The sequence below is a fragment of the Aulonocara stuartgranti genome (assembly GCF_965226115.1).
Source record: "Aulonocara stuartgranti genome assembly, chromosome: 12".
NCBI classification, from domain to species: Eukaryota; Metazoa; Chordata; class Actinopteri; order Cichliformes; family Cichlidae; genus Aulonocara; species Aulonocara stuartgranti.
Window position 1 is genome coordinate 33,625,360 of NC_138948.1, and position 23,885 is coordinate 33,649,244.

The window sequence follows — 23,885 nt, forward strand, 5'->3', positions numbered from 1 at the left end:
GTCTGCACAGTTTCCACACATTTCACAACATACTGTAGTCTACAGTTACTTTGTGGAAAAATCACTTTCCTTCTGTTTTCTTTATGGTATAAAAAAAACAAAACAGTAAAATGCTAATTTAATGCCGATACCCTAGAAATGTGTTTTATTTGCAGAAATGGGAAAAATGACACTGCTGTCCTGATTCAGCGTAATGGTTCACTTATATCCTCTCATCATGTTTCCCATGCTCTCTTCACTATCGTTCCACCGTCCTCGATCATATCTTCATGCTCACTATCTGCTGCACCCTCTATAAGAATGAAGTGTACAGGACTACGATTCGCCTCTTAACCTGCTTTCAGCCTCATACTGTTCTCCATCTATTGGATATAATGTCTTCATAAAGTGTGATGTTTGAATAAGTGCAAAGTTATTTGTGTTTACTAAAGTAGCTTGGTTGTGTTTGTTGGTTACATGACATATGCTAACTGTTTTCTGTAAGTGCTTCTTTGATCTCATCCAATACAAAGGTTAGACATGTCAAACACAGCGGTCTAATGGTCTTGCAGATATCTCAGTGATTTAGTAAAACATGAAAACCCTTAAGAGCAGGTGTGTTGGTGTGCTGCCTGATGGTGTTTCATTAGAGCTAGCAAAATTAAGTTTTTTCATTTTCTAATTAAGAAGTCACTGTGGTATTTAAACAGCTCTTTCATCAGCCTGAAAAGCACTGGCTTCCTTAAAATGCCTTGCATACCTCACAGCCTGGCAGCCAGAATTGTCATGGTTCTCGATCTATGATCCAGCGTTTCTTTGTTCCCTCTTGGTATTGTTTCGTTTCCTTGTTCTTCTTAGTTTAGTCATTAGTATTTCCAGGCCTTTGATTCTTGCTCATTTAGTCTGTTCCCTGTCATGCTCTGGTAGTCTTGGTGTGTTCTCCCAAACCCATCATGTCTCTCTCCCTTTCTGTGTCCCCCACTCTCTCGCCCTCTCTGTCTCCTCAGTCTGTCTTGTTCCCAAGTCTGTTTCTTCCACAGTTCCAGTGTCAAGTCTTAATCTGCGTCTAAGGTTTATTTTGACAGTTTCCTGTCCTTTGTTCAGTGTGATTAGTTTTGCTTCCTCCCTGTCTTATTGTGTCTGATTACTTCCAGCTGTGTTTCCTGCTGTTTCCCATCCGCTCTGTCGTCTGCTATTCCCTTGTTATTCCTAATTAGTTCCCTGTTTCCAGTTTCCATATTAGATTTTTGTGTTCATGTATTTAGCGATTGGTTTTTTTGCACAGGCAGTAAAGCGGCCTCTTTAAGTTGACCTTTTCATTTGGGTCCTACCTCTGCCTGCCGCTAGTGAATCCTTGACTATCAGTGTTGGTAAGCTGAAGCTGAAGCTGTTATCAATACAAATGATTTCTTGGAATAACTTTTACTTATTACTATATGAGCTCATCTAGTAAAGAGGGATGTACTGCTTTTGCCATATAATGTCACATCCTTATAGTTATAGTGTGTACATTCTCACTGACTCCAGGTTATTTCAGCTAAATTCTGTTTTCTTGCCTCTCCCAATTGCAATGCATAGTCCTAGCTGCGGCGGCCACTGTAAGACTAACATGTTTAAGTCGGCCGAGAGAGATGAAAAACATGACTTTTTTCTATCAGTTAGTGTAGAAAACCATTTTGTATGCACTGTATTTTAACATATTCTTTTAATATAAACACTTAGGGGGAAACCCTGAACTTTTCTTTTGACAAGTGCAGCTGTTTTTGCTGCTGTTAGCTCCTGTTAACCTCCGATAGTTGCTGTTAGGCTCTGTTAGCTGCTGTGAGCCAGTGTTAATTAAACTTTCTTTGAAGTTGGTCTTACATTGTTGGACTAGGATACTTAATAATAAAATCTCATAGGATGTGATAATGTAATCAAACTTTTTATCATAAGGAAAACTGATTTTTTTTTAAAGGATACTCAAGCCTAACATTATGCCTAACTAGCCTAATGTTAGCTTATAATCAGCTGTTGTTGTTGTGAATATAATCTACTGATAATAAGCAACAATATCAGGAATAAATAACTGTGTTTATACACGTTTTTGTGTGTTGAAGCTCTGACTTCAGTTTAAGACATGAGGCCTGAAGTGAGGAGAAAGAGGATCGCCCTGTTGCATCGTCCTTCGCATTTATGCTTCTTTGGGGAAGAGGACCCCTTCTTAGATGAAAAAAAAACAAAGGTATTATCCTTCATATCTTGAGTCTAAAGGTGCAGAAACAACTTAACATTTGTCTCCACAGCACATGAACGTCTGCAAGTTCTTTTCTCCTCCATCTGTGACGTATTGCATAATAATGGATTGGATTTATATAGCGCTTTTCTAGGCACCCAAAGCGCTTTACAATACCACTATTCATTCACTCTCACATTCATACACTGGTGGAGGCAAGCTACAGTGCCTGAGATGTCCATCTCGACCACTGTATTCCAGATGGTGATTCAACATGGTGGCTTACACAAACTGGTGCCCACTGCTTTGTATTTTTAATGGATTATTTATATGTTTATGAGGCTATATCAGCTTGTTGGAGTAATTACATGCTCATCAATGTATATTTATTTATCATTACAATATTGTTATTTATATTACATAGCCTCAGAAAATTACTTATCATACCTAATGAATGCTGAGAGCAGTAAAGGTTTTACTCTGGTCACGTTTCTTTAAATTTCAGTTACTGCTTCTCCACCTCTCATTTCTTCTTTTTGATTCCTCGATTTTGCTTTCTTGGGGAAAGACATGACTCAGGATTCACATCAGCAGTTCTCTATTTATAATAAATTAGCTGTGCTGTAAAAGCAGCCAGAGTGCAGGTGGACTGAATCATTTTGCATCACTTGGAAGAGGTGAACAAGATGAAAGCCTCATTGATTCAACCAAATGATTTATTAAGATAAATAACATGAATGTATTTCTTTTTTGTTCAGAGACCCCAATAAATGGCACAAATACAGTAGTTGGTTATTATATCTTAATCATATATACCAATGAGGATGCATTAACACACAGTCACTGGTAATGGCACGGTTTGGAGCACCATTCAAATTGCATTTTTTTAAGGAAGGGCTTAATTTCAGTGAAACCATGTCAAGCCACATTTTGCATGCATTCCAGCAGCCTGACTCCAAAGAGCCTGGATGCTAAACTGGCATACCTGCAGTCCAGACTTGTTATAGGAAAAACATATGCATAAAACAGCAGGGATTCTATAAGAAGCAAGAATGGTACATGGAAAATGTATTTCAAAACCACAGAAATTCACAAATCCACAGTTCTCAAACACAGAGGGTTTTTTTTTTTCAGTTCTCTACTGAAGTGTAGTTATAGGCCTGACAAGAAAAACCGTATCCACATAAGGTGAGTAAATTATCCAAGTCAGTCTGCTGGCCTATGTTAGCGTATTGCTCAGAATTGGTTTTTGTTGTACATTCACAGAAATTGCCAGAGTTTACCAAATTTCCTGTTAAAAGTATTGTGTTCATTTATAAAAAAAATGACCTAAGGATTTCAAATGTTAACATTGGTATTCAGCTCAGTCATTAGCATTTTGATATATTAGTACATCACATAAAGTTTGGGAAGCCTGGTGTAGATGGGATTTGTCACTAAAAGATCTGTGTCAGCATAACATACTTAATTAGTTACACATTGCTAGTAATGTGTTGGACCCCCCTTTGCCTTCAGAACTGCATTAATAGTGGCATAGACTCAACAAGGTGCTGGAAACATTCCTCAGACGTTTTGGTCTGTGTTGACATGATATGATAGCATTTCCACTGTGGCTGGTTATATTGCTGGAAGCAGCCAGCCATATAGGGATGGATGTGGTCACTAACAACACTCAGGCAGGCCTTTCCATGATGTTCAGTTGGTGCGCAGAGAAGTATCCAACTTCGGTAAGCCCGTGTGAACTGTAGCCAGTGTTTTGTGTTCTTAGTTGACAGGAGTGGCCCCTGATGTGGTCTTCTGGCTGGCTTAAGAGTCGACATGTTGTGTGTTCAAAGAGGTTGAGTTACTGTTGAACAATTCGACATTTACCATGCTTTTCCTGCCATGATAGGTCAAGGTACTTGTTGGTCAGTTACAACATGAACTGTGATTGTTTGTGGATGCAAAGGGTGGAGAGGACTTGCATTAGATGCAGCATGAAGGGATGCAGCCTTTTCAGGAAACCCATCCCCCTCTTTCTTTTTCCATTCTAGCTTCGTGTGTGTTGCCTGTAGAGCAGCAGTCAGATGGCGGTGATCACACAAACATGGGATTTGGCCAACAGATTACTCTGGAACACAATGGATGGCTGGCGAGGATCAAGCCCCTGCTAAGGCTTTCTTTTTATATTATCTTCACACACACACACAAAAAAAATGCTCCTCATTACCGTCTACTCAACCTCTACGTGAAAATTACCCATTGTATGAGAAACCGGTGGGCTGGATTTCCCCTGACAGCCTCCATTTGTCCTCGTCCCGTATGCTTAATAATCACAAACCATGAACAAAGACCACGACAAGGAGATAGGTAGGTAAACAAGGGTTTCAAATGTTTAATTCATTTTAATATCACTGGCAAATATAAATTGCTGCTCAACGATTCATTATCAAAGGGGGGCTGTTTCTCCCCTCTCTTACATTTGAAGAGATTTCTTTAGAAGACAGTGTCCAAATTCTCCAATTTCTTAAAAAGTTAAGTGCACAAACCTTAATGTTATTATTCAGCAAACAGACGTTTGACCTTTCTGAGAAGAAAGGCAGGAGGTGACGACGATGTTCGATGGAGCCGTGACGAGGGGGTGTTGTCTTGTGTGTTTTGTGTCTAATGCGATGAGAGCACCACGCCTGAGACCCGTCACGAAGAAGAAAAGAAGGGAATGACCTTTGTGATGCACGTCGCTGTTGTCGTAAACACACTGTATGCGTCTGTTAGGCCGTAACAGGTGTGTCCGTTTTGAGCCGCTTTGTATGCAGGGATAAAAGTGTGCAAAAAAAGAAAAGAAAAGCCAAATATACACATGAACGTGAGTTTTCCCCTGATGTGGAAAGCTGTAGCTTAAACAACTGGTCTAACTGTAGTCTTGTTCTTTGAGAGATTCCACACCTGCTTCTTAAGGCAGATGCTGAGAGCACCAGGGTCTTTGTACTGGAAGTGAGAGGGGTGCGATGTGATCACTGACACATACAGTACACTGCCCAGCTACACACACACACACACACACACACACACACACACACACACACACACTTTGCCTGAACCACTGATGCCAACGCAGCATGTGGAGGAGGGTGTATTGCTCACACATGGTTGCATGGCACAAACACACACACACGCACACACACACACACACACACACACGGAGATTAGTGGAAGACAGAAATGAGACGATGGATGGGGAGGAGAGAAAAAAAAATGGTGGCTACCACAGAAAGACATTAATGCTCTTCTTCAAATAAAACAAATAAACAGAAACATGGATTTACAATGTTTTTAAAATCACCCACCCTCTACTACCAAAAAAATACATCTCTGAAGACAATAATGCAGTAAACTCACACACACACACGCTCACATACTGTACACACACGTATGCACCGACAGATGGCATTACAGTGAACACACCTGCCCACTCACACCTACTTTTCAACACCCCCACCCCCCCAACCCCCACCTGGTTAGCGTGGCTGCACAGTCCCTCTCCGTTTGGACAAAAATAAGCAGCGTTCGACACTCAACGACTAAACAATCTCATATCTATTTTTCTGCTTTCCTTTTTTTTCCTCCTTTTTTTTGTGTTTTTGTGTTTTTTGGCGTACCATCATCATGCTTTAAACTGAGATCTGCAAGTGGCGCATGCACAACACGCAGGGAGCTTCTTTTGGCACCGTGCTGCTACGACTGCAGGGGTTGATAACGCGTACATTCAGAAGAAACGACAACAGATCTGCGCTCCTGTCCCTGCCCGTGATGACTGGGAACCACACGCGAAGAGGAGGAGGAGGAGGAGGAAGAGGTGGGGTAAAAAGAAAAAGAAGAAGAAAAAAAATCTCACAAGGCTCAAGAGCCATTTTGTCTGAGGCACGGGCGTGGGGGAGGGAAAGGGGTGTTGGGAGGTGAACCGGCAGCGCCACTGCGCTTGACCCGGACACCTGCTCCTCTCGCTTTTTCTACTTTCTAATCATTTTCTTTTTTAAGTTCTTCAGTTTTTTTGTCCCATTATCCTTCTCTTATGGGCTTCGAAAATGGCTAAAAGAAAAATCAGAATCAGCCACAAAGAAATCACTTCCTAGGAGCACCGTGCTGAATTCAGACAGACACTAAAGCCTCGAGGCACAAAGAGACATTTCTCAATATTTTATGGATTGACTAGGCTGTGCAAACAAACTACATATAGGAAACTCTCAAACCTCACAAGAAGAACATAAGCTATAACTAATTAAATAGATTGTTTTTGTATATTCATCTATAGATTTATCTAATAAATACATCTGCTGATAGACACTTCTTTCTGTAAACTATTTACATTAAAAGGTATATATTTCTGCTAAAACAATAAATAGCTATGAAGGCAAGGCGAGGGAGAGAAAACTGATTTAGTTTAGCTGTGAGCAGAGAGAAAGAGAGATCCTGTGTGTGTGTGTGTGTGTGTGTGTGTGTGTGTGTGTGTGTGCGCGCTCCCGTTGAAAAGTCAAAGCCGACCATTTGTATTTCCGAGTGATTCACTTCATCTCAAACTGGACTCTCTTCATAAATAACTGGTAGGAACATCCACTCGCAAACCAAAACAACAACAAGTAATGAAATAATGCTCTCAGCCTCACCTGCCTGTCTTCTTTACATAAGTGGAATGTGCTCTCAGTAGATTCCCTTCCTGTTTAATACCTGGTGAATGGGGCAGTGAAGAAGTAGTGTACAAAAACGTACCAACACCCGCCAGAGCGTACCAGTATTGGGCCCAGTGGCTGGTGTTCATAATATCCATGACAAGCACACATAAGAAAGGGATGATGTTTGAAAAAAATAAAATAAATGCCCCGTCATCAGAGAGCGGCATAAAAACAATCAAACCCACCCCTGAAAACCCTCCCCAGTCACAATCTCATGCTGCACAATTTTTTTTGTTTGTTTTTTTCTTTTTTGTCGGTTTTTCTGTTACTTTTTGCTCTAAAGGGCAGGCGTGGACAAAAGATTACAGGGCAGTTGCGAGCCTGCCTGCCAAAGCCCGAGTACTGAGGGACGTATTGCTGTCGACAGTTTAACATCACTCACACACACACACACACACACACACACACGCGCGCGCTCTAGTTTAGTGTCCACAAAGTCTGCCGACTGACATGTTTTTCAAACACTCAGTTCATCTGGTGGCATTGCTGCAGCGGGAGGGTTGGGTGGGGCTTTGCTAAGGGACAGTGTTTGAAAAAGGTGATAGTTTTGTTTACAAAAAAAGCTATTTTAAGTGCAAAGTACCATGCACATACGGTCGACCGGTGAGCGGGACGCAAAAGCAAAAAAATAAACAAAAAAAGCCCCGCACCATGTCAGCATCACACCTTTGGGAGAGATGGAGCGGTCTGTGTGTGTATGTGTGTGTACGTGCGAGTTGATGTTATGTGTGTGAAGTATGGGTGAAATCTCATAAGTGCTTCCCATGGCTCTTGAGGCATAGAAAAAGAGGCAGTGGGACATTGTGTGGTAACATTCTCTGGCTGAAAGTTGTGTTCTGTTTTTGTGTTTTTTTTGTCGGATGGGGGTAGGGGTGGTTGTGGGGGGTGGAGTGTCTTTGACGTCCCGCTCGTATTATCGGTGCGGAGCAGAGCGGGGGACACCCTAAAGACTGACCGCTGATGATGGGCTGGATGTCTTGGAGGTGTTGCAGTCTGAATGGAAGTCGGTGTGCAGACAGGAAGTCCGCGGAGGCCCAGCTGGAGGAGGGGCCTCAGACTTGGTCAGTCCTGGTAAAGAGGGAGGAAGAAGGGCAGGAAGGGGAGGTGAGGTCGGAGCGGGACCAAGGAGTGGTGAGGGGGCTGAGGGAAAGAGGTGGGTGCTGGGTCAGTGACGAGTGCTGTTTATAGGCTGCAGCCCAGCTGCTTAGCCTTCTCCTGAGTGTCCTGCACGTGCTGCAGGCTGGCGCTGGAGTAGCCCTCATCGCTACAGCTGCTGCGCAGGCTGCCTCGCTCGTCCCCTGAGTCGCTCACGCTGCTGGTGCTCCACTCCAAGTCACCCAGCAGGTAGTCCATCCCCTCCACGTCCACATCCAGGTCCTCTGTTTGAACAACAAGAACACAAACACGACACCATTAAAGAGCTGAATGACAACTATGTCATATTATTCATCTACTCAAGTTTCTCCACTTATAGAGAGGATGTTATTATTACTAGTAACACTAATTAAACAACTAGTGCGAGTTAATGGTGGAACCTGTACAGCCAGCAGCAGCAGCAGCTGGTAACTCCCTGCTCTGCACATCCTGCAAAAGCTCTTTTTTCCTGTATTTAAAATCCCCTTTAAACAACAGGGACAAAGCTACACAGCATAAGGGTGACACATGCACAGATCTGTTTTCATTTTAACCATTTAAAGGTTTTTGATTTTGCTCTTTTATTGAGTGACTTAATGCATTCAGGTTGTTTGATGTCATGTCCCTGTAACCCGGTCCAAATAGACAAAAAAAGAAAAGAAAAAGTGAACACTGACAGTGCTCATTTGTGCTAGGAGCACTGTCAGAGCTACAAATGACTTCCAAACAGGCCGCTGGAGTGAATGTGTCTGACCAAACAATCAGACTTCATTGAGCGCGGACTGAGGTTTCCCACTGGGCCTGGTGCTAACTACACAGCACTGTGGAGCTGATTGGCATTTGCCATAGAGTAGCAGATTTGGCATGTCCACCACTGTCGCCCTGTGTGTTTTTACAGATGAGAGCAGGAGATCAGGGACGTCCTGGTCCAGACCTGGGAGGAAATGTACAGGACATCATCTGTTGTCTCATTAGAAGCATGCCCTGATATCATCAAGCATGCATATGATCCACAAACTATTACTTCTCCATGTTTCTTCTTTCCTCTTTTACATCATTTGCTTTGGAGGGAGGACATTAACCATATGACTAAACAACAATGAATGCCACATAAATGGCACTCAGTATAAACTGCTGAGTATCATTTGGAGTTGCTGCAATGACATTTGTCAGAACGGAGGCGTTTGATGCATAATTTTTTTTCACTTGGATTTTTGGGGTATTATTAAATTGAGCGCTCTGTAGGTTGATCACTTTTGTTTGTATCAAGAAATGTAGCATCCTTTCATTCCTAACACTTTACCTCGTCCACATCAGTATAGATATCCAGAATGTTTTTTTCACATTAAGATCTGATGAGTGTGTTTTTATAAGCAGTGTATTTACTAAGACGCTTTACTTTGCACTGTGGAAGATTGTGTTTAGTGATGATGATGAAGACAATACCTGACACAAGAACAATAAAATGATGCCTATTCTGAACTTCCTGCACAACGGTTCACCTCCATATTTTTTTCATGTGCTTTGAGAGAAGATGTTAAACCATCTGAATATTTGCCCGGAGGTTCCAGACATGAAACATGTGAAGAGTGACATGAATAAAAGCATGTGGTGGTAACAAAGTCGTCTGAGCTGGCCACAGCTCTGCCTGTGTGCAGCCTCACCCTGGTCAGAGTCGGACTTATCAGAGGACTGAGTGGAGCCGGTGCTGTCCATGCGGGTCCTCTCCACTCCCAGCTGCTCTAGACGCCTCCTCAGGTGTCTCCGCTCCCGTTGTAGCTGCTCCAAAGTGTGCTGAGCTTTCCTCTCGCCCTCCTCCAACCTCTGCAAGGAAGAAGGAGAGAAAACGGCGTGCTTCATGAACAGCTCCTAATCTGCTCCTGTGTACGTGTCCACAGCAGCTTATCAGCTACTGAAACACGCAATTACTAACACACTCAGCAACCGCAGCGGTCAACAAATTGCCCTCTTCACACCGATTAGGTGAGTGGTGCATGCGCACATCCACGCACCTTGATGTGATCTTTGGCCTTCATCAGCAGGCTGAGGGTGGTGTGCCTGTTAGCATCTGGTCCCAAGGGAACGAGGGATTTCAAGCGCTCCAAACACAGTCGTAGATGTGCCCGTCTGAAGAGGAAAGATAAAAATGAAGGTGGAAGATGCTATTAAATGTACAGAAAAACAAAAAGCAAAAACAAAACAAGAAGGTAGGCCACTGAAATCTGAAAATCCCTGATAAAAACTAGTCTTTACCTGAGCTTTGAAAAGCTGAATGCAAATATCTTAAACTATCCTGTTTTTTTCTACTCTTGTATTGAAATTGACCTTTTACTTAAAATTCACTTGGATGATTGGGCTTCAAGGACCTCAGATTTTTCACTGAGGGGAAACAAGCAACCTCTTAAAATACATCCAGGGGAGATTTTGTCTTCATACTAAGAGCCCTGAAAGGACTGTGTTTACATTTCTCCAAATACTGACAAATGAACAGGTGAATTATAACGGCAGCGTTTTTTTGCCATCTTTTACTCTGACAAGCCTCGAATCAGTCTTGTGTCATTAGACTTTTCTAGGAACATGGGAAATAGGTGAAATGACTTATGCAAACGTGCAAACACACATGGAAATACAGTATATTAGGCAAAATCAGTGTTGGACAATTCTAATGAGTCTGAAAGCCAATACACCTTCCTTTATTCCTCTACACAGCCTGAACTGCCTTAGGCACGGCTTCCTGTCTTTCTTCAAGTACTCTTCAGGAATAGTTCTCCAGGCTTCCTGAATGACATTCAAAGCTCTTTGGATGTTGGCTGCCTCTTGTTCTCTGCCAACACAATCCCACACTGCTTTAACAATGTTGGACTTATTATTGAAGTACTGGCCAATCCATGACTGATGGAGTTCCATTGAGTTTTTCTATCCAGGTATACTTTTACTTCATTGGTAGCACGCATATTCTGAATGCTCACATTTAGACAAGTTTAACGGCAGTCTTAAAAAACACAACAAACCAAATCCTAAAGTGATGTAATATGTATCCATGACTACTGCACAGTGACATGGCCAGATAATTAGGACCAATTAGCATTTCTGCGCCAGACTGCTGTGAGGACAGGACTCTTTTTTTTTTTCCCTCATCTGTGGTATGTCTTGTCTCTACTTGTTGCAGGTGATTACAAGCAGCAGTGGATCCTTTCTGTTTCAGCAGGAAGTTAAAGCATTAAATAGAGTGGGAATACTTCCTTGTTGTGACAGTAACTGTCATAGTCAGGGTGGAATTTTTTGTCCACTTCACACAAATTGAGTTAGTTCAAAGAGGAGATTTGCGTGTGCTGAAGCAATACCAGCCGATAAGTTCCTAGCATCAAAGCAAATATGAGGAACAAGCTGCAGTGAACTGCCTTTGTACTCTTCAGGCCTCATCAACCAGGTGTCATTACTGCAAGTATTTGTCAGACTGGAGCCACTAAACCCTTTCTCCTCTTTAATGCAACCTTTGGGATCAAAGAGTATAAAGGTAGGAGCAAACGGAAAGAGGCGCCCTGTATGTTTCAGGAAGTCAGCAGTGTGTTAACTATTACATAATAGAGCTCGACAGGATGTGCGCCAACGGTCCTCTTAAACAAGAAGAAAACCAGAAAGCCATCTGCACCATATATTCAGAACTGCAACTGATGATTGATGTCACTTTCCCTTTATACCCCAGTCACACACACCTATACACAGTTCACAGCCTCTGTTTCCACCTGTATGCCCCTCAGCCCCTCTATGCTGGCAGCCTTGGCAATTTCTAAGGTCTGGTGGGTGTTGGTGACCACTTGACCCCGCTGTTACACAACACACACCTCCAGCCTCGTCACAGTGTGTACGTGTCTGTGCGCTTGTGTTTGCCTGAGCGAGTGGGCGTGTGTACGTCAGACTCTTCCTGAGAATGAGTGTAAAAATTGTTTTCTTTCTTTCTTTTTATTCTTTTTTTTTGACTGTGCAGCTGAAGGGCTGGCCGGCTGAGCCGCTCACTTATTGTCTGCTGCAAATAATCCTAACGTGAGCGTCACTGCCGGAAAGAGTTTATTCAAATGGTGCGCATGGAGAGCTACGAGGCTGATTTGACTCTGGGCAGTGGAAGCGCACAAATATATTCTCAACCCCTTGCCCTTTAAAAAGATAAACACACAATCGGCGAGCAGAGCTTTTGCACGCACATACAAAACAGCTGAAGCCAAGTGCCTGCTTCTCAGCTGACTCAGTCCAAAGGACATGCAGACTGTCATTACATAACATGGAAATGGTCCGGCCTGTGTTGTTCTGACATAATAAGGGCTGGCTAATGTTTGTTAAACACTGACAGAGAGCAGACTCAAACAGCACGAGTCACATGGCGATTCAGAGAAACACTACGGCGTGGTCCTAACACACAGCTATTCCAGTGACAGGTTATTCTGGTTCACTGTGTCAATAGGTAACTATACAGTAAATGTGGAGCTGCAGCCTCAGGCCACAGCCTACATTTCTCTGGCCTTGTTTCACACTTGCATACGACTGACCTGAATGCATGTGTCTGGTCCAAAATGAGGTGAATGCGCCGCCTCAGTTTGTTATACTCAAAGCAGTTGCAGCTGTCGTCACCCCTTTGACCCAAAATGGTTTCTCCCAACTAGGTCAGCTGGTGCACTTTGCCTGATTAGCAGTAAATCACCTCGCTTTCAGGGCTCTTGCCCTCTGACCTCTAACAGTGAGTAATTTAACCAAGCCAATACTGATGGAAGGGAGGTTGGGTCTCATTGCACTCCTGAGGCTTTCCTAGCAGTGGGCTGCTGTGACTAATTTACTACTCGCCACTGATGGCTTTCCATCATCACGTTAGTGGTGGGAGAAACTAACTAAGTAGGTTCTCTAGTGGTCATAATTGTGTTTTACTGCAGGGTATGAGGTGTGTCCACAAACACATAGAGGGCTCAGCCTGTCCACTGAGCGGCTGGTTTGGATCATCTAGCTCAGAGAGTGACAGAGACTGTATCAAAATATGACTCCTATTGCTTTACATATGTAAACTGAGGACTTTACAATCATCCAAAAATGGCTTTTATCAATTGTTGGGACAGTTTATGTTCACATAAGCTAAAAGAAAATCAGCAAATTCAGGAAGCAGAATTGATTAACGAGCGTCATGACAGTTTCAACAGTACCTAACTCTAACCGTTCAATGTTTTCACCTCCACCCTTTTGCTAGTAAACCATCTCCTCTGATAACTTTTACATTTATTTCCATTACATAACCAAATTATCATGAATGAATGCTCTCCAAAATGTTGTCAAGACAACCAAGTTGTGCAGCACTGAAACTAGATCGGCTGCTCTCAGGAGCCAGAGAGCACAGTGAGCCACCTGATACAACCGTGACCCCGTCGTTCATCTCATCAGCGTCAGGAGGGCACCGTGACAAAACAGTGGCTCTGTTCAAGCATGAAACGATTCTCTCCTTAGTTCCTTTTGTTCATCATAACTTCCATCCCCCTCAAAAGAAATTACTTAACTACACCATAAAGCTCATTTTATTCTCATTACCCCCTTATCACCTAAATTCAAACTTGATTAGTTACGAGTTTACAAAAAACAACACGTCCACCATGTCTAGATATGCCACGTCTCCCTTCTGCTTATCACGGGTTATACAGCTTACCTCTTACATAAGCTAACAGGGCAGTACACAAATAAAACTTGTGCTTTTGTTTCACGATGCAACGCGCCAAAAGAGAAAAGGTAAGGTTTATTCAGGACTGTAATCTAGCTCAACTAGTTTCTCTGCAATTTGTGCATTCATGCAACAGGCGAGCCGTCAGCCTTAGTTCGTAACTGTAGGTTTCTTAATCCACCAGAAAGGCGCGTGATGTGAGCCTGTTTAATGTGCATCTGACCTACGTCGGGCCCATCCATATGCAGAAGGGATCCTGCTTCTCACGGGTCTGCTGTGCGGCTTCACCGATAAACCCGAGGATTCCACTGAATCGCGCTCAATAATTCACCTGATAAAAAGTTGAGGTCCAGCTTCACCTGTCTACATACGCGCTGCTTTTCTTTTGATCGCCCACTCATGCATGTAAGCAGGCTCATAAAAGAGGACCAACGAACACGTCACACCACATCACCAGAGATTCGCCTACTACAATTTTAAAATCCTGATAGTCACTCTGAGAGCATTCACCTTAGATCTGGAACTTTAAAAAATGTACCTTCTTTCAAAAAGGTTTCAGATTATGTTACAGGTTACAGGACCTGAACTGGCACTGAACTAATTTAAAGACTTCCTCAGTGTGGGAGGGCATGGGGTGGCGTGAATTGATATTTTCATGGATTGAAGAACACAAACACACAGAGAGATTTGATTTCTTTTTTTTTACCTGTTCTTTTCCATTTCGTTGTGTGTAGACCTGCAGAGATAAAACAAAACACATGTGAAAAATCAGACATAATAAAAAAGCCACTGATTAAAATGAAAAAAGCTAAGGCTTCCCCTTCTCCACATGCACCGCAATCCAGGCAGAGGAGGGAGCACGAGAGAAAGGGTTGTGTGGGAGTCTGTGAACAGCCGGAGCTGCTTACAAAATAAGATTCAAAGAGGGAAAAAAAGACAGAAAAAAAATGAAGAAAAGCCTGGGTGTTCTTATGCCTGAGGCCTGTTTCATGGTGGAAGCTTTTTTTAAGAACCACACTCGTACACAGATACGTGATGAGGAGGCCCGACGGTAAACATAGTAACAGTAACCAGAAACAGGAGTAGATGGGACTCTGTCCCTTCATATTGCCTGATTATCCATTGTACATGCAAGCCTGAGCAGAGTGGGGGTGGGGAGAACACAGTGAAGGTAAAATGAGAGATAGAGGTGTGCTCGCGGCCAGCATGACTCTGTCATTGCAGTATTAAAACATCTCTCTATCTGTAACACACACACACGTACACACACACACAGAAATGGGGTCAAGTGTAGGGTTTGGTAGAAATGTGTCTGACCTGTGAGAGAAAGGATAAACAGGAGAGCAGGTCACGAGCAGAGAAGAAGATCCCCTCTACATTCTTGAACGCTACTCAACCTCCACCTGAACCCCACCATCCACCCCCATGCTGAATCCCAAAATAGCCTCTGCATTTTTCCAGCTCTGCAAACTAATGCACTGTCCTGCCTACACACATACACACAAACACAACCTCAAAGGTGCCCCCTCGTGTGTAATCTCAGTTGCTGGGCCAAACCTGGGTTTAAAGCTTGGGGTTGACCATATTTTCACTGTGTCGCAGCGTGTCACTGCAGCATGTGTGTGGCTGTCTTTCTGCCACTCGCTTTGGGTGTTCTCTCTGTCACTTGGCCCCCTCTAGCCAGTGTACATTCCTGTATGGGGCAGACAGCCGCTAGTGACATAACAGAGCTGGCAGGGAAGTGATCCCACTCACTGAGGCTAGATTTCAGGCTCTGAGACACCTCATAGCTCTCTGCTACTTTACCAAACACACCTATGCCACCACTCATGCAGAAGCAATATTTAAGATGACATGCTATGCTAATTTCCAACTCCATCACTGTTCTAGTTACTTAAAGTACAGTCATATGAAAAAGAAGGTTTCCACAGGAGAAAACTAAATACACACATTTTCTGCTTGCATAGGAACTAAGATCTTAAACAGCAGCCAGGTGCTGCTAATTAAATGCATTTGTTTAACTGATCATCTCCAAGTGTGAGCACCTCTATAAAAGCTGAGGTTTTTGCAGTTTGCTGGGCTGGAGCACTCAGGTGTGTGTTAACACAGGGCCACAATCTTTCGAAGAGTAGATGGCCCAGCAAATTCCCTCTGTGCAGTGCTCAGAGAAACTAATGGCCTCAGTTAGTATGTTAAATATTAAAGTTCATAACAGTACAGTTCAAAAAAGAATGAACATATGGTTGATTTGGAAAGACTGACAGGAGAAAGTCTCTTCTCTCCCCTAAAAGAACATAGGAGCACAGTTTAGGGTCCCAAAGTTGCACCTGAACAAACCCAAACAATTTTGAAACAATGTCCTTTAGACAGATGAGACCAAATTGGAGATGTTTGGCTATACTACACAGTGCCAGCCCAAAGACCACATATTAACTTATAGAGGGGTGCTGACTTGGACTTATGTTGCAGGCACAGGATTTGGACACCTTACAATCACTCAGTCAACCATGAATTTCTCTGTATAATAAAGTATTGTGAATTATAATGTGAGGCCATCTGTCTGACAGATAAAGCTTGGCTCAAACAGAACGACTAAAAAGAAAATAATTAAGATTCTGCAGTGTCAAAGTTCAGATCTCAACCTTACTGAAATGCTGTGGTGCAATCTTAAGTGAGAAGTGCATCAAAAATACCTGCAAACCCAATGAACTGAACCAATACTGTCAAGACGAGTAGGTCAAAATTCCTCAACAATGATGTGAGAGACAGATAAAGTCATAAGGAGACAGCTACTTCGAGGTATTGCTTAAAGGTGGTTCTACAAGCTTCTGAATCTTGGGAAAGTACTTTTTTGTCACAGAACTATACAGAGCCTTGTGACAGACTGGCTTGTGGGTCAACCTCAACATTTGTTTTTGGAGAGGAAATCACTGACCAAAAATAGAGAAAACACACAACAAACAAGTCTCACTAAATGAGCTACTGTCACCTCAGAGGTCCTCAGAAGGTTAAATACTGGATCACAGAGTTGCTGCCAAACGATTCACCAGCGCACTTTTCTTTCAGCTGCATCAGCCTGAACAACACGGCGTGATGACCACCGAAAGGCACCAGTTGACTGCAGAATGATTATGGCAAGCTCCTCGTGTAATTTCCACAGTGCACTGTAGTTGCGTATTGTATGAATGTGTGTGTTTGTGAGTGAGGAGGGGGAGGACTCTTTCTCCTTGTCTGTAATGGAGGCGCTGCTGTTCTCCACTGACGGCCAAAAGTGAGAGCAGAGCAGGAAAGACACAGAAGGATGGAGGAGGTGAGGAGAGAGAAATGCGAGAGGGAGACAGAGAGAGAAATGAGGGGGAGGGTGGACTCCTTACTACTGACACACATGCACACGTCCACGCCAGAAACATGGCGAGTCCCCTCCCCCACTACTACTACTCACACATCTACGCTTCGGGGGAAATGGCAGAAACCGGAGGGGCATATGTATAAATTCAAATATGAATGCCTGCCCTATATTTGACCAGAATCAGCAGCAGAAACAACATAAAACTGATCAAATAACACCAATTAATTGATTTGATCTTTTCCAGCAGAGATCAACCCAGGTTATTCTGTACTGTTAATCACCAAGAGACAATGTCAGATCCGACTACATCAAATCATCGTTGCAGAGATACCCTTATTAATGCCGTGTGATTCTGCTGCCCTTAAATAGCAATGAGTAATAGCTGAAAAAAAATGCTTCAGAACTGGAAATGGAAAAAGGAAAGGCTGGTGAACGAAAAGTTGTTTTTTGGTTGTTTTGGGTTTTTTTTTTTACCAGAAATAGCAACAAACCAAGTAAGTCTACACATGCTAGGACATGATCTGAGTTAGAAGCACGTCTTTTCAATACTCTACACCCTGTGTTTTTGAAATCACAGCAGAAATGGTAGCACACTCCAAATTTGTCCCAGTCACTTTTGTCGAAATCAACTGATATACTGCTCGATGTAATGAATAAGCAGTTGTTTCCTTTAATAAAGAGGACCAATGCTGTATATTTTCAGCTTCATATATTTATTTCTAGACCAGAGGAGCTTTGCATAATTTACAGTTCAAAATAATGGTCACATATCTCTCCTAATGGGCCTTTGTGCCGCCGTTCAGTTCACAATCCACGCGAAAGAAGCTGCTTTAGCTCCCCTACCCCACAACTTTCTTGTGATTGCCCCACATGAAGAGAAGGTTTGCAGAGGAAATGGGTGGGGCTTCTGAGATCACAATCAAACTTGATTGTGTCAGAGACAAACATTAACACTCTCATTGACATCATACACAGCTGTGAATATAAAAAAAATGTCCTAAATTCATATTTATCTTATAGCAGGCCTTAGTGCAGCTCCATCACTTCATTAACTGTGAAACAAGCCGTCTTTAGCTCTTCTCCTTTAACACCACAATTTTCTGAACTAAGCTTTCCTCCGATTAACTGTCCCTCATAAAGACATTGACTGATCAGCAGATTGGTGAAGCTTCTATGCTCACAACCAGAGCTGCATACACTCTCTGACATGATAAAGATCCCAGAGTAGAAAAAAACTGTCTGAAGCCTGAGTAATTGGCTTTCTGGGATTACTGGGACATACTCAGATGTCATTATTTAAACCTTTCACCATATTTAGTATGAACATCATAACTGTATAGATAAGACAGGAAATGTATATTTCAGACATGATGCTGGTTTCTATAAGTTGGCTAAACTGTTTTCTTTTGACTACACTTGAATTCTTGGCCACAAAGTTATTAGATTAACCATCCAGAGTCAGGCTGGTCAGCTTTATGAGTCACAAGATGCACCTCAACTTCTTCCAAATTCATTTCCTCCATTGCACATTTAGTTTTCCCTCTTTTATTGTTTACTTTTAGTTACGTCAGCCACTTACAGAAAACCGCACAATGTTTTTTTTTTTTTTTAAAGTATACCAGTGATCAGGAATAACAGGAAAATGTCTAGATTTCTATCAAATCAGAGGCAGATGTAACTGCTACAAAAACCATACAAATACAGGAGTAGAAAAGAGTGTTGATAGTCCAGAAAATATACCTACAATCCTACATCAGATGAGTCCTACACAAAGCAGATTATGCACCCCAGCATATATTTTCTGCACTGACGGATGAACAATGGATGAACAGTGTACCCTCATGGCAATACACCTGATACACCAGTTTCACCAACAAAGCATGTCTCTGAAATATTTTTAGAGGTATTATGAAACTCTTCTGTAACTGTAGCATCGAAACTTTTTATTGCAGCTTCATGCAATATGAACCATCAAGCACTTTAAAATATTTATATTAATTACTGGATCTGTGCAAACAGCTGGTGGTGCTCTCATCAGTTGCTTCTTTGATCTGCTGCTTTTTTAAAATGTTTGAATGAAAAGAAGGCACATAAAGGTTGGGATCAACAATATGTCAGTTTTGTGTTTACTGAAGGACAGAAGCAGGTGCCTAGATGTCACTGTTTTATCTCAAAGATCAGTTTCCAACAGCCTTTAATTTACTTCATCCTCTCTGTTGAAACAATCACCTGCAGTAGTTTAAACCTGCCTTTTCTTTGGTAAAGTTTGTACACACAGGAGATAACTTCCTACACAGGATCATGACAGCAAACTGGAGTCCAATCGCAGAGTGCAAATTGATCTACGGATTGCGGAGGCAACACAAATCTGTCCTCATACCATTGATTTACGGAATTCAGGTTAGAGACTCTAAATTGACTAGTGTCCACTTAGAAGACAAGCGCAGCCCGGACTCACCACCACCGGACTCACTTAAATGTCTTCTGCATCACCTTGACTGACCCACTTTTCCTTACTGTGGGGTCATTGACTTTAAGCCAGGATGACGTTTGTATCTGTCACTCATATACTTTAAAGAACACATGGGGAAGACTAAACGTAATCTTAACCTAACAGACTCACACATACGTGTGACATCAGAGGACCTTTTCTGCAGTGTTATATATGAATTAGCCATTAGACTCTGAATTACAAAATATTACTTGGTAGCAACACCTAAAGTGGCCTATGCATACAGCATGTCAGTGCTGTTGACAGATTATGGAGCGCTTCTAAAGCCCTGTCCACATATAAGGTGAGCTGATGGGTGGACACCAGCAGATATTTCAGGTTCTGGTTGCATAGGTTATCCTCTTGCACATGTGCCACCCTGTCATATGTCAGTCAACACAATCCTTTACCACCATTGGTAGATGCTTTTCCATCAATACTTCACTGACAGATAAGGCATAGTCTGCACATCATGTAAATGTTAACTCAGCCTACGTACAGTAAATCTTTTTCATACAAGCTATGGATTGAACATGTACGCATGCACCCTGTGCCATGGGGTGCATGGCACAGGCACCCCATGGCAACCTCATATAATAGGTTATTTATTATATAATACTGTTTATCAGAATTTTCTTCTCTGCAAATATTTCGAATCAAATAAATAACTAAACAATGCAATCAGCTGCTACTCCAGTAAGTCTTTAATCCTTTGTACCAACTCAACCTCCACCGACTCAGTATGCAGCTAGTGAGACTAGCTCTTGCTCTTCTATGCAGCGTCAGTGAGCTGAACCAGTTCTCTATGTGCTGCAGATTCTGCTTAGAGAGGTCTTCCATCTCCAAGTGAAACTTCAGGGTAGAGGGACAACTGTAGTCACTCGCTGTACACGGTGGAGTTGGAGCCTGTCCAACCCTGGGAGAGATCCTCTCTGGGGAAGCATGGGGATCACTAAAACTGCAACATAACTTGAAAGCTAGCTGGTAAACCAACATGAGGCAGTAAGGGTCACCTGGTTACCAATGACTAAACATTCATGATAAGAACACTGTCCATTAGTAAACTGACTGCAGATAGTGTTATTCTATGAGAAAATAAGAAAATAAATGCTGATATTTTCACTATATTAGGTATACTAAAAACTGAACACGTAAAACACATACGTGAAAAATACTATTATAAGTATTGTGGTATTTTGTGTTGGTTGAAGAAACAAAGATGCAACAGGCAGGCGGTAATTCTAACAGTTAAAACATTAGCTGACATCAGCTGTGCTCTCACTGTGGCAGTCAGTGATAAAAAAGATAATAGATAATTCATAATCCTATGTTCTATTCTTCATCAACATCATAAAGTGTGCAGGAATGACTGAAATGCAGATATGGTGATCAGACGCTAACCGTATCTATAGCTTACAGTGGAAGATCAGAGAGCTGACTTATTTTCTGTAACAATCCGAAAGCTTCTACGGATAAGCTCTCAGCAAAATACATGATCAGATACATACAAATACAATTTTTTTTGCAGATATATTACGTAAAAGGCATTAACATGTTATTTTGATTATAAAATTGGCCTAGCCTGTCTGTCTTTTCTTTGCAGTTAGATTGGTGTTTGTAACAGTGTGTCTGACCCAGTCACTATTTGATGTCAAAACAACAAGGTAGTGTCTCGCAGTCATAACCCTTTTCAAAGCTTTGGATGTTTGATTGTGACCATGTTTGGCCAAGAGCACAAAGTCGCTGTTTCAACAGCGTTGCTGTGAATATAACAAATTATGCAAATAGGGATGAGGCTGCTATCTCTGAACTCACTGCACTTCCTGCCATTTTAAATTTGGGCAGTTAGCGTGTCCACCTGGAAGCACAGTACAGAAATGCATAAAAAAAAAAATTTTAAAAATGAAAAAGCAAGCCTCACATCACAAGCACCAAATAAGGATTTTGACTTGAAACACAAACACTAGTGTGATGAAGAATGGCTTAATCCTCCAAGAAGTGAGGAGGGGAAGAGAGGGGGGGGGGGGGGGGGTGCGGGGGACCCCTGAAGTGGGGATGTGATGGGCGACTTGTTGCAGAGCAGGAAACCAATCAGGCATGTACAGTTTTGCCTTTACCTGCTACTTGTGTTTTTCTTGCTTTTGCTTTTCCTTTTCAAACTTTCCCTCTCCCGGCTGCTGATGAATGGCGGCATGGAGGCATAGCCATGTTCAGCTTCTGCAAGCAAGTAAACAACATAGTGGTCACATGTCCTGAAATCCTGCAATGGAAAATATACCCACAGTGAACAGAAGGAGAGACTGCACAATGTGTCACATTTCAGCTTTAGCTTTTGGCATCCCGCAGCAATGTCTTATGCTTTTTAGCAGGCATGCGGGGAATGGGTCTCAAGTAGTATCTTTTAGCCCTTTCCCCCTTCCTCGGGATGGACAATGATGTCATCTTGAACTGGAATAAACCCCACTAGCAAACCACAACAGAAGGAAAGGAGGGGCGTCCACGAAAACAATGTCTCCCTGCACATCTGCCACATATGCATTCATTCTTTCATTATCGCGAATGCAAATGCCCGTTTGTCTTTACACGTATGCATTATGCGCCTGCAATCACATATTTATTAGCACCTGTTTGGGGCAGGTGATGCAGCCTGCTGAATCGATGCGTGAAATTCGACATTTATGAATTTATTTCATGGCCTGATTGTTTGATGTAATAAGAATAATAATGGGAAGCAACAGGATTTAGGAACGCATCAAACGACGTGTGCTTAAATCCGAGTGATTCGGAGGGGGAGGGGTGTTAATGTTACATTGCACAGAGTGAATAAGAAAAGAGTAGAAAAGAATACAATGATACTTTACCTCGTTCCCTGCGATCAAGGTACTCGGCTGCTTCGATCAACATCTGCACCATTCCGATCGCCGCCATTTTAAACAATAACACTGATAATTTAACAATCCTAAAAGGAATTCCGTGGCTGTACACAGGCTGCTTCAGGGTCCTGCTTCTTTTTCACACTTGGGTAGCTCGCTGTTCTGTCAGTTATTATTTTTAAAGAGCCAGAGAGAGCGCGTTACAGAGTTGGTCCTTCACTGTTAAAGGCCTTGAATGCAGCACCAGTCAGTTCGAAAAGCCAAACTTCCTCTGTGGTTGTTAAATTAAGGATATGGTGTTAGCTGGCTAGTAAGGGCTGACACTAATAACACTTCTTCAGGAGCTAAGGTTACTTTGTTCCCTTTTAAGTCAAAATGCCAGCTAAATATCGTCAGCTTTATAGTTGGCTCTTCGAGAAAAGACGGCTTGTTGACAAAAACAAAACGAAAGGCTGTGTGACATACAAAAATAATCCCCGAATTGCTCTATTTGGTGAAAAAAAGGCTGGCTAACGTTAGCGCCAATGTTAAGCTGTCAAATTAAATATGGAAAGTTCTTGCTATCTCGGTTGTATTTGGAAAAGCTTCGGCCAGTGAAAAAAGAACGTTAGCATGTACAGTTGCTAGACACTTGCCTTGTGAAAATTATATATATATATATATATAAAAGAGCTAGCTGTTTTAAAGTTCAGCCGACGATGTCATCCAACCTTATCGGTTCAGAGCTATGGCTGGTTAGTTTTGCGCCGGTTTAACGCGCGATAAGTCTCGCTGGAAACGCAGATAGCGACTGACATCAACTGAAGAAGAGTGACTGTTTGTCAAACAGCTTCCAAAATAGTGGCTTGTTGATCTGGACACCAGCTCTCTACTGTACTGTACAAAGATTCTGGGTGCTGCAATGTGATTGGATACTGAGTATAACCTCTCAAGCTCCTATTCGGCGTTAAAACCGTCAATTGCAGAGAGGGTTCAGCGCTTACTTCAACTGTGGACCTTAAGCAGCCATTTTGGTTCTAATTAACATCGGCTGAAACACACTGTGTACAGCCACAATGGAGACAGTTTCTGCGCTATACACTCCTACACAGTAATTGGTTGTTTTTTTCTATGAACTTGACAGCTATTGGCCCTAGTGGGCACGAGCCTATCTGACAACGCCCGCTTTTGACAATCAACACGCCTCTCTGCCATGCTGTTTCTCGGTGTATGGCAGCGATTGGCTCCCGTTGTGTCATTTAATAAATTTTGTGATACATGATTGGTCCAATTCACATGACCTCTTATCATTGGTCTCTTTCTTCTCCGTCACAAACTATCTGCACGCATGCGCCCGCTTGTTGCTTTCTGATCCATAATGGCTTTAAAAGGCTCGGCGCTAGATTGGATCTGCCGGAGGGATGCTCGGTTATGATTGGTAGTTGGGGTAAGGACAAGTACAGG

At 42.5% G+C, this 23,885-nt stretch overlaps 1 protein-coding gene across 1 annotated transcript; it reads right to left on the bottom strand.

The window, feature by feature from the left end:
- Nucleotides 1–4,540: 4,540 nt before the first annotated feature.
- On the bottom strand, nucleotides 4,541–23,409 carry mxd1 (MAX dimerization protein 1). The gene is made up of 6 exons (XM_082553516.1): nucleotides 22,431–23,409; nucleotides 21,687–21,786; nucleotides 14,436–14,465; nucleotides 10,050–10,164; nucleotides 9,702–9,861; nucleotides 4,541–8,282 (listed from the first exon to the last, which is right to left on the bottom strand). Exons 1-6 carry the CDS (start codon nucleotides 22,495–22,497, stop codon nucleotides 8,086–8,088), a joined length of 669 nt encoding a protein of 222 aa, XP_082409642.1. The 5' UTR covers nucleotides 22,498–23,409; the 3' UTR covers nucleotides 4,541–8,085.
- Nucleotides 23,410–23,885: the final 476 nt, after the last annotated feature.